Genomic DNA, 11,801 nt, shown 5'->3' with positions numbered 1-11,801 from the left:
TGCTGTTACACTAATAAAATATTTTATCTTCTTCACCCATCAGTTTCAATCTTTTGTGTACTTCATCTTGCTGTATTTCTACAGCATCTCTAACTCTTTTCCATCTAGCCGCAGTTGATGTTAGTTTTTATTTTGGATTGTCGACATATGAGACATTTTTCTTTGCTAAAGGAGTCCTCACATTTTGTAGTTAGTAGCATTTTGTCAGGAGATAAAGATCCTCTGCTACCACCTGCTTCATTTATGTTTAAAAAAATGTAATCAGCAGAAAACCTGAAACAAAAACAATCTTAACCCCTTCGCTGCGGCGCGAATTCCGCCGCAGCGCTGGGGGGGGGGTTGACGGCGCCGCTGTGCTCATGACAGAACCACGCCGTCATGAGTCACGGGTGAGCTGTGCTCATGACGGCGTGGTTCCGTCATGACTCCACCCACTGCGCTAATCGCCCGCACAGGCGGGGAATTAGCGCCGCGTGGGAGGAGCGGCCGCCAACGGCCGCAGCATGACGGAACCACTCCGTCATGAGCACAGCGCACCCGTGGCTCATGACGGAGTGGTTCCGTCATGAGCGGGGAAGGGGTTAAAATAAATTACCAATATGATGGCTAAAACAAATCATTACAGAGCTGCTTCACATCCGCCATTATTAAAAATGTCTACCGAAGCTAAATTACTTCTCAAATGATTCAAAGACACAAATCAAAAATGAAAATCTCTGGACAGCAATTTTTTTACTGAGGTATATAAGAGGGCTGGTATTAGTCAAAGGACTGAACCTAGTTCTGATTGTTGGTGTTGCTGAAAGGGCATTGGTGTCTATCTTTGCCACTTTTCCTGGTTCTTGATCTCTAAGGGAGGAGATCATAAGACACTTCTTAACTGAACATTGGGCTGTCAATATGAAATCATAACGTTGTTCTAAGGCTTTTGTGACGTGTCTGGGATGAATTGCTTTGATGAACAAGTTGTTCCAAGGTTTCCTGATCCAATACCTACTCAAGCATACACCTCCTCCTCGGGATTTCTTATTAAAATCCGAGGTAATGCAATTCCACCTTTCATTTCAGAGGAGGAGATAACCCTGATAATTTTCTCTGCTGAGAGGATTTTGCTAATGACAATTACTCTGACAAAGAAGATGAAAGATTTGGGGCATTGTCAATTGTTCAGCCACATCTGATCTTTTTTCCCAAGCAGGTTTATTTTGTAACCACAGCCTTAATTTTTGGGGAAGGTGTTGTTTGCTTTTCATTGTGATCAGGCAATTTCTTTGCATGTTTGTTCTTGAACTGAGCCTGCTTCCCTAGATGTTAAACCTTCACTCACCTGAAAAGCAGGGCGTTCAACTTGAGAGATGTGTAGATTGTTCCCGGCTTCCCCTAAGAACCTCCTTCGGACTAGACTGAATATGAAAACAGCCTGCCCAACTTAAATTCTTAAGGGAAGGGGGAATTGGGACAAAATAATAAACAGAAAGACACACTGGATCTTGTTTTGCTTCTAAGATATGTTGCCTGCTTCTTTCAGATAGCGTCTATATTCAAAAACGGAAAAACAGAAAAAATATTAGCATACTAGTAAACCTTATTGTGACAATTGTTGTTTACAAATCAGACCAGTGAATGTATACCTTTCTTTACTCAGGTTGAGTTGTCACCTGAATATCTTTACACATGTTACGATTCTGCAATGACAATAAATACCGAATTCAAATGTCTTGTTACGAAACTTTTCTTAAAGATTGAAGAATGAGCGATTTTTTCCCTGCATTGAACACTTACTAAGAAATTGTCTGTAGATGCTCAAAATGTTTATGTCTCTTTTTAAAACAAATCCTTTCTGTTCACAGAGTCTTCACAATGGAGAATGCCGTGCAAAGCTGAACATTCAAGAAGGAAATAAGCTAAGTCTTTTCCTGCTCGTAGCTTATTAGTAACTGTTTATGCAAGCTTGACTTGGTCTTTAGTTCAAATGCGCCAAAATGCAATGTAAAATGAACCTACTTTTTGTTATTAGTATTGTCTGCCAAATACTCACTGATCGATCTTTCTTCGGTTTTGTTTCCCTTTTTTGAAGCGGGGACTGGTTTAACTGCAACTCCGGAAGGAAGCGTGAGGGGTTTCCTGGGCAACGAGGGAAGGAGTTGAAGACCGGACTGAAATCTCCGATGCGGAAGCGATGACTGGATCCAAGATGCGGGAGCTTGAATTTCTGCCGTCAGGTAAGTGAAGAATAAATGAGCACAAGCATGATTACTTGTAAGTCTGGGGTTTAAATAGCTTGCGGGAGGGTGGGGTTCTCACCGGGAGGAAGCAAAGTTACACGTGCACAACACTCGCGTTGAATGCAGCTGCTACGAACGTGACTTCCAACTGCCTAACATGGGCATGTTTGCAACGTGCATGATTATGGAACTACAAACTGAATAATCAACGTGACAATGCAGCCGTTGCTTCGTACAAATAGAAACGTGCTTTGAGAACGTGTTAATTAACATGAGACTGCCTGAAGCGAGAATTAGCGTGACTCTTTAACATTTCTTTTCTAACAAGCATTGGCAAAAACATTTGGGAAAAAATAATAAAATACAAACAGATTAAACACGTTACCATGATCATGATCTAATATACTTAATCCTTACAATCAGTAGCTGTATCAAGTCAGGGTTCTTCTAATTGAGTCTGAGCATGATTGTTACAACAAACTATAACACTAGAAGAAGTCCTGCCACACACTTTAGATGTTTACTGGGCTCCAGTGGTGATTTCCAACACTATTATCTGGCTATGTTTTATAGTCCCTGTATTCATAATCTGCCTACTAGGAGCTTGGTTGGTTCTTGGTTTGAATGTCAATTGGTTTCTGTTGTGTCTGTTTGTAATATAGCACTGGAGGTATCTTCTCACTCTTTATTGAATAATGTAAGTTACTGGCGTGAGGACAATCCCTTCTCTTCGAGAGGCTGCACCATTCAATAATAAAATGATATACCATGTTACTCGATATTAAAATTTCAGGTGTGCAGCAGCAGTTCTCGTTTTCCTTCCTAAATTGTTCCTTTCTTTGCTCAACTCAACCAATTGGTTGTCTTTGATATTAGGCAACAGAATGTGGGGTTATTCACTTAATGCTGTCAACAAGGGAAGGAGGTATATTACGACTTCCAAAAGAAAAACTCCCATTTAAAAATGAATAACAGCAGGAACAAATGCAATGAAGATTATCAGCAAGTAATCAGGACATTCAGTAATGATAGTTACAAAAGACATTTTCATTGCAAAATTTTCTTCCTTGTGATAATACCCTGTAGAACATTTAGAACTGCTACTAAAACATGCGTGATCGGGAAAACTGTGATTCAGAACACGCTTTCCCCTAACATAAGCTGCGTGCTCTTGCCCAAGCATCTATCAGGCAATGACACCTTTATAGAAAGTTGAGACTGTAACATAGCCGATGACACATTAGTTTGTCATATTAATCAGAAGTGTTGAAAACATTCTTAAATTAACACCTCTTCTTAAATAGCTAATTGAGTAGAGCAATGCTGATTGGGGATTGGGTTGCAGGTTTGTAATACTGAATATCAACCCCCAGAATATTGTGGTAGAAGAATATGGAGAATAGAACATCGGGGAACAAAGTATCAAAAGGTAAGTGCATATAGGGAAGTATAGATTTACTGTTCCTTACTCCACATCTGCATACCTTGAAGATATATGTACCATGTAGATACGTTTATGTGGAAGTAAATATAGAAAATCTAGACTTAGGGGCTGATTACGACTTTGGCTCTCCTGCACGGGATCTCGGCCAGCGCGGCAGTGCCAGGGCTGCACACAGACTACGCCTGATTGCGAGTTGAACTTGTACAGGCAGACGGTCCTTTTGCAATTCCCACAGTAGGGCCCTAAAAAAGGGCACCGCAATGAGAACGGCAAAACTGTTCCAGCAAGGAGTTAAAATTATATTTAAGTTGTCCAGTTTTAAGTGCATGCAGCTGAGTCATGTGCTCACAAACTATACAGGATGCATTTGTTTGATGAAAATATGTTTTATTTGTTTGATATTTCTGTATGTACAATAATCCTGTCCATAAGTGGTTATACCTATTTGTATAATATTTGTGTATGTACAATAATCCTGTGCGCAAGTGGTTGTACCATGTAGACTGTAAAGAAAAACTAAATTGATAAATCTGGCGCTTTACATTTCCCATCAGTGTTCACTTATGTTATGTTCCATATATATCTGGTATGTGCGCTGTGTTGGTGAATATTTCTTCTCTGTTCCTTAGAAGAATGGAACAGTCCCATTCCAGTTTATAGCTGCACCTTCCCACTTGGTTCTGATGGTCATCTCCACAGAAGGAAATCTTTTTTCTGGATCAAGCTCCTCTGGGTGTTGACTCCCTTCCCAGTGATGAGAATGAGTATCTAAAAGAAAAACTGTTATGTTAAAGATGAAATACTATTCCTAGAGTAACAGCTAATATCCTGAGCATATTATAAAATATGTATCTTCTAAAGTTATGAACTTAGAGGTAAATAAGTATTACAAGTTCAAAAACAATTTGAAATTCTTTGAAGTTAAGAAAAGAGTCTACAAAAGTAACCATAGAGACAAAGGTCACCAACTGTTGCAGGAAAATTAACCCTCAAGGAGCTGTATCATAGTGCCTTTTTCTGCTCTGTTCCAGCTCAGTGGAATACTGTGCACTTCTCTTTGGGGTCTTTAGAGCGTGCATTAACTCTAAGGTGCATATTTACTAACATTTTGCGCTGGGAATGTATCACAAATGTTAATCAAATGAGTACAAAATGTTTTTTTGATATTTACTTAGACACTTGTCTTGCTCTAGAAAGTCATCTGAAAGTAAGGAAAAGCAGTGCCTACCGCTGCTTTGCATTACCTTGTGTTGTGAGGTCATTCCATGAGTGGTACATGGGTGTTCCCATGCAACCACCCATGCTTTTTGATGCAAAGTCCTATCTCCTAAGAAACGTAGATAGGGGTTTGCAGTTTAACATTGATAATATTGAGTAGAATTGCATTTATTTCTCCAATCTTTTCTGATTTCCATGTAAGCTGCATTTTACATCATACATAAAAAGTAGGAAAAGCTAGTCTAAGAATAATATTTTGTAGTAGAAGGGTACCATTCTAGTAAAAGAAAACTATGCTAGATATGGTGCAGACACCTTTGCACTAAGGTGCAAATATGTGTGTAGTGCTGGCAGCCTAATTGCACGCCAGGGCTAGGGAGAAAGCAGGGCAGCAACATATGTCTCCAAATATGGTGCCGTTCTGCTCTCTCCCTCTCACGTAATGCAGTGCAGTATTTTTGGTTGCTGTGCGACATTTTATTAAATACAACCCTAAATATCCCTGCTTGATGGACCTTGGCAACCTCAGGAGAGACAAAGAGATGTTGAAACGAAGGATGAATTTATTGAAAGACTTGAAATGCTCATCAAACGCTGTAAGTTCAATTAATTCAATGACGACGAAGCCATTCATCTCAGTGTCATAGATGGTTGCCTGTTCGATTCCTTCAGATGCCGAATGCTGAGAAAAATGCTCAGTCTGGAGAGTATGCTCATTGAGTCCAGAGCTGAAGAATGTTGTGACAAACAAGCTACTGATAAGGAGGCCAGAGGAGCCCAGAGTAAATCATGTTGAACTTGAAAAGCAAGAAAAAACACAAGGTAGAAAGCCACAAAAGTTATGTCTCTGAAGTAAAAGGAGCTGTGTTTTCGACGTGAATTTTCCTTTCCATATGAAGGTAAATATCCCGCCATTGGGCAGATATGTAAAGGCTGTGGGTAAGAGAACCATTTTGCAACAGTTAGCAAATCTAGAGAAAAAGTGAGTGTGTCACGTTGTGAAGACAAAATGCGTGCCAGTGCATCATGTCATGAAGACAAAATGACTGCCAGAAAGTTCCAGAAGCGTTCCACTCAAACCCACCATAATAAACGGCAACATCAGTTGAGGCAAGTAGAAACTGAAAGAGGCTGATTGTCATCTAACTTTTTGTCGAGAGGTACATCGACGTCACTGTCGTGCGACAGTGAAGAAGATGGGTGTGTGATGTCAATGCTGGCCACTGAAAGACAGGTACATGTGGGTTTGGCTTGTCCCAGGATGCTTGTTTGCGGTCCAGTGAAGACATGGCTTGGCTGTTCTGGCTGGATTGTTCCCATGAGGCACAGGGTCAAGACTCATTTTCATATAGCTGTGTCTGAACTAGGGTGGCGAAGTGAGCTAAAGAACGATGATGGATTCAACCCAGATCTGTGACTGGGGCTGAGTGTCTGAAAAGTTTCAGCGCTCCATCCATCATCTCCTTTTGTTTGACATGTGGGTTTGGCTTCCTGCAAGAAAGAATACAAGTCGGAAAAGGATTGACAAGTGAAATTATAACATTTATTTGGATATTGTTTCAAAATCAACCTGAAGGCAATGGTATCTAGATCCCATTCATTATAGACAGTGGTAAGTTGATAAACATCATGCCAGATGAAAAGTACCATGAACTGTCTCCAGTGCACCGTGTCACACCATCAAAAACCAAAGTGTATGCGTAGGCAGCCTCGATGTCATTGCAAAGTTAAGGTTCATTTATGCCACCATAAAACACAAAAGGACAAAGGTACAAGCCCCAATCCATGTCCTTCATGGCACTTCATCGACTGCATGTTTGCTCAGCTGCAGCACTGTTGCTGACATGGGAATAATTTATGTGAATTACAATATCAATGCTCATCACGGCATAGTGAATCAGTTCCCATCATTGTTTCATGGATTAGAAAAACTTATGACTATAACAGTGCAGCTCCATATTAATGAGGACATTAATTCTGTTGCTCAACGACATTGCCAAATTGCATTTCATCTACAAGAGATTGTTGAAAAAGAAATTGAGACCCTACTAAGCCATGATATCATTGAGTGCTCTACTGGCCCAATGCCATGGGTGTTGCCGATAAGGGTGGTAACTAAAAAGGACAGTGGAGGGTCTGTGTGAATTTGTGTTGACATGCGTTAAGCAAAGAAGGCAATCGAAAGAGAAGGACACCCAGTTCCGCACATTGGCAATATGATTACCCAGTTGAATGGTGCCAAAGTCTTTTCACAACTTGATCTGAACAAAGAATATCATCAGCTCGAATTGGAAGAAAATTGCAGGTACATTACTACCTTTTAAACTCATGTTGTTTTTTTTAGGTGCAAAAGATTGAGTTTCGAAGTGTCGTCAGGTGCCAAACCTATCCAAGATGTCATTTGTTGCATATACAGTCTGTCACGCATGCTTTCAATTACAGTAATGATAAACTAGTATTTGGGCTTCATGAAAGGAACATGATAGAGCCCTTACACAAGTGTGCCGTCTACTTGCTGATGCAGGCCTTATGTTGAAAGCTGAAAAGTGCGCATTTCTCAAAACAAAATAAAAATTCTTTGGGCACATTTTCTCAGAAGGAGGAATGACTCCAGATCCAGCCAAGGTTCAGACTTTGTCATCTACCTCCCCTCCACAAGATGCAACCATGCTGCATTCTTTTGCTGGTATGGCCAGCTACTATTGCAGGTACATCCATGACCAGGCAACTGTGAGAGTCCTATTGAGAGAGTTAACAAAATTGAATATTTCATTTCAGTAGTTATGGGAGTGTGATCAAAGTTTCAAGATGATTAAGCATGCAATTGAAAATGCTACTGACATGGCTTATTTTGATCCAAAATTACATACAGAGATTTTTGTGGATGCCAGCCCAGTAGGTTTGGGCACGATTCTTCCCCAGCATAGTGGGCATGCAAACTCACGAAGGCGTATTGTAGCTTATGGTAGCCAAAGTTTGTCACAAGCTTACTTGCAACCTGAGAAATAGGCCTAGCTGTTGTTTGGACCTGCGAACACTTTAATGTGTCTCTGTATGGGAAACATTCTACTCTAGTTACTGATCACCAAGCACTGCTCACTATTTTGGCAATCCAAAGGCCAAGATGGCCCCTTGTATTGAGGGGTGGGGGATGCGTCTGCAAGAGTATGGCTACAACATTGTGCACTAGCCGGGAACAGATCGAAACCCTGCAGACTACTTTTATTGAGTGCCCATACAGTATCATGGTACCCCTTCCAAAGTGGCCGAGGCCTATGTTAATTTCATTGTATGATCCAGCACTCCCACAGCTGTGTCCATGGAGTAAATAAGTGCTGCTATCAATGGAGATAGGAATATGCTCATCCTCATAGACATGCAGAACACATGCTCGATCACTTGAAAATGACAGTTAATATCAGAAAGGCAAGAATGTCCGTGATGAACTGTCCATTACAAATCTAATGCACTTTTCAATGCCGATCCATTGCAAGTTGTGACTAGTAGGGGACACATGGTGTCTGCTCACCATCCTGGAAATTCTATTATATGGGATTCCTCGCATTTCAAGCACCTGCCTCGGAGTCTGTTGGTTCCAGAAATCAGAGGGCCAGAAGAGCCCCAGGACTGCCTCAGTTGTTAGCTCACCAGTGACTGCTGCGGTTGTTTCTCCTGTGTCTCCTCAGCCTAGGTTTGAGCACCTTGACGATCCATTGAGGAACTATGATGTGTATATGTTTTGTTTGTATCTATTTAACAAAGGGGGAGCTGTAGTGTCTTGTGTACTATAGAGCGCGGGACCCCTATGATCTCTAATGGACTCCGTAGTCTAGTGACATACGTGATTTGGGTGTGAATAATAAAATTCATGACACAGTATGTTTCAGTTTAACAGTTGCACGGTAGAGAAAAAAAGACGTGTAGTACCAAGCTCTGTGTGTGCCATGATTCATTCACATGTTACCGGGCTGGGGAGGACGTTACAGTCGCCAGAAAGTTTGAATGCCTCTACTCCTCCCGTCCTTTCATTCTATAACACAATAGGTCAAGGGAAGATCAAGTGGTTGAAACACTGAGTGCTATTTTTGTTGTTCAGTTAAATAGGGCCAGATGTACAAAGGGAGTTACCATGCGCAAACACCCTGAATTAGTATATCAGAGGGTTTGCGATTGCTACAATCCTTTTTTCTATGTATAACATGCATTTAGTGATTCGTAAAAGTATTTCCGAATCGTTTAATGATTTAAGAAATTGATGTTGATTCAGTATTTGGAATGGGAGTGTTATAGCTTATGCAACATATCAATGTTTTGCGACTGAAATTTGGTTCCAAAACATTGATTTTTTTTATGACACCTCATAGGAGGTAGCAACCCATTCACAAAATATTAAAAAAGGTCCCCTTGGGACTCCTTCCCTTAAAAGAGGTTTGTTTAAGAGGAGGCAGTGGTCCATGGATTACTGCCTCCTCTTAACAAACAGAAAAAATTAACTTTTCTATGTACATGCAGTCCCTTTTCCTGTAAGGAAAATGCGCTGCAATAAAAAAAGATTTTTTTTTTAAACTGTTAACTTTATCATAAAGCAATCACGGCCATGACGACCTGTTGACCACAGCAGGCCACTATGCCAATAATGGCAGCAAATCGTAGTGGGCAGCAATTTGTGTGCTACCTCGAAATGATTCATAAGGTAGGTTGAATTGCGACTCACTATGACTCATTTTTTTTGCGATCCCACGTTTTAGTACTTAGGTTGGTTCGCAAAATACCACACTGGTAGCAAAGTGCAACCAGTGTTTTACGACTTGAATTTAGTTAACCCGGCCCTTAGTTATTTAATTAGGTGGTTTGTTATATGCCGCCAGAGTGCAGAGCCACGCAGGACAACATGTACAGCTGAGGGCTTTGATCCTGTAATGTACGAGAAGATCCCCTTTTCTGTATTTATCAGTCACTGCCCTGGCACAGGATTTCTGTTGAATGGTCCTTTGGACTCTGGTATTATGAGAAGTGTACTGAAATGCGAGCCATTTTATGGTCTTTGGAAGCTCTGCATTACGAAGACTCTAGGTGGATTTTCAGATTTGGATTAAAGTGGCCATCTTGTCATGGAAAACTAAACTATAGCTAACAGTGTAAAGATTGTTGTAGGGCCAGATGCATCAAAGGGTTTTACCCATTCTGTGTCTACGGGAAAATGTGTTCATGCATATGGCCCGTAGAGCTGTACATCCGCTTAGTTGCTCTAAAATATATTTCATATGTAAGCACCATTAAGCCCATAAAGTATTTTATTTTCGCCATCATGTTAAAAGTCCACAAAAAACATACCATTTTTGCTTTTGTATCCTTAAAGTAAAATGTTATTTACTTTAATTCTATTGCTTTCATTTTCTTTGTTCCGCAATTTGAGATAGTTGATTAGTGAAACATTAACAGTTTGCTTACACATTCGTACAAAGGATGTCCAAGGCAATGTATTTAGTAATCCAAATACTCTCTCCTTTAACTACACTTTTAATTAGTTGTAATAGTTTAGACCATTGAGTCTAACATTAAATAAGCTTTAACTTGAGCGACTTCGCAAACCGAGGCGGTGCAAATGGCAACTTTAACTAACATTTTCGTGCAAAATTACGAGAACGCAGTGCTAAATCAACTTGCATCATATACCAACCAATCCCATAATTCATGCAAAGTGGGCATAATGGGCCAGATTTCCTCACAAACTCAGGTCAACTAAAGAAACGCAAAGCATCATGGCTGCCAAGTTTTCAGATTAACTATGTGTGACATCCTGAGTACCGAGTGCAACCTCCTTGGGTTGCAAAATGGTGCTGGCACAAGAGGACAGGAGCAACTTCATCTACTCCAACACCCTGGTTTCTGCTGTGAAGAAGGCGGTGGTGTGGTATTTGGAGTCCCCTGCCTCCCTCATCTTCATGCATTTTTTAGGGTGAAGGAGGCCTGGGGGAGCTGACAGCAGGTTTATCGCCCTGTTTTCACTTGCAGACATGGCACAATAGGGGCTGTCACTTGTCTTTGCCTATATTACCTTCTGGGCCACAGAGAAGTGGGGCTTGGGACACACCTTCCATGCATCATTACCTCACTCTTCGGTTGACAAGGAGGGCTAGAAGGGCTCTCATAGAGGTGTTTACACAGATAGTAAATGAGAGGATGGTAGGTAGCGTGTTTCTGCGTTTTAAGGTATGTGTAGACATTCGATAGTGTGTGTGTGTAGGGGTGGCATCTGATTGGTGTGAGCGAGTGTGTGATGATGGGTGTCTAATCTAGGATGTGTGGCCATATGATTATGAGTGTGTGTGAGTGGCTGATGAGTGTCTATGTGTAGGCATCTGATGACTGTGTAGCATCTGATGTGTGTGGTGATCTGATAATGTTTGTGTGGTGATCTGAATATGTGTTTGTGTGTGTGTGTGTGTGTGTGTGTGTGTGTGCGTGCGTGTGGGTGTGTGTGTGTGTGTGTGGGCATGTATAACCCACACTGTGAGGACCAGATTGTTCCTCATAGAATGGGTAAACCCTGACAGAACCAGACAAACACTATCTCTGTGAGGACCGGAGCATGAGGAGGACCGGTCCTGGAATTGAGTTTAGGTATTTTCGAGTGAGTGCATCAAAAAACTAAAAGTGCAGTTATATTTGCCTTGGTCTGCTTTGTAACCAACCCAACTATCAAAGCATGTGTGTGTGTATGCGTGCGCACATGTGTGTGTATATATTCGATTCATCTTCTGGATAATTTGAACTATTGGTAAAACCTGTATTTTTTAGACAATTCCTTATTCATATTGTGCTGTAAAGTGCACTGTTTTAAAACACATTTCTTAAGAAGAAGTCTGATAGCCATTGAAGTAGGGATATAATTTCAAGGTTCACTCAAGTGT

At 40.9% G+C, this 11,801-nt stretch overlaps 1 protein-coding gene across 2 annotated transcripts in view; it reads right to left on the bottom strand.

Moving 5' to 3' along the window:
• Positions 1 to 4,045: 4,045 nt before the first annotated feature.
• Positions 4,046 to 11,801, bottom strand: part of MINDY4B (MINDY family member 4B) — a 312,806-nt gene continuing 305,050 nt past the window's right edge. For both annotated transcript variants that reach the window (XM_085633533.1, XM_085633534.1), the window contains exon 13: positions 4,046 to 4,437. In XM_085633533.1, the coding sequence (XP_085489659.1) occupies positions 4,295 to 4,437 (143 nt within the window). In that variant the 3' untranslated portion in view covers positions 4,046 to 4,294. The remainder of the gene's footprint in view (positions 4,438 to 11,801) is intronic.

Source organism: Triturus cristatus, chromosome 11 (assembly GCF_964204655.1).
Source record: "Triturus cristatus chromosome 11, aTriCri1.1, whole genome shotgun sequence".
NCBI classification, from domain to species: domain Eukaryota; kingdom Metazoa; phylum Chordata; class Amphibia; order Caudata; family Salamandridae; genus Triturus; species Triturus cristatus.
This window is presented reverse-complemented; position numbering and strand designations above follow the sequence as displayed.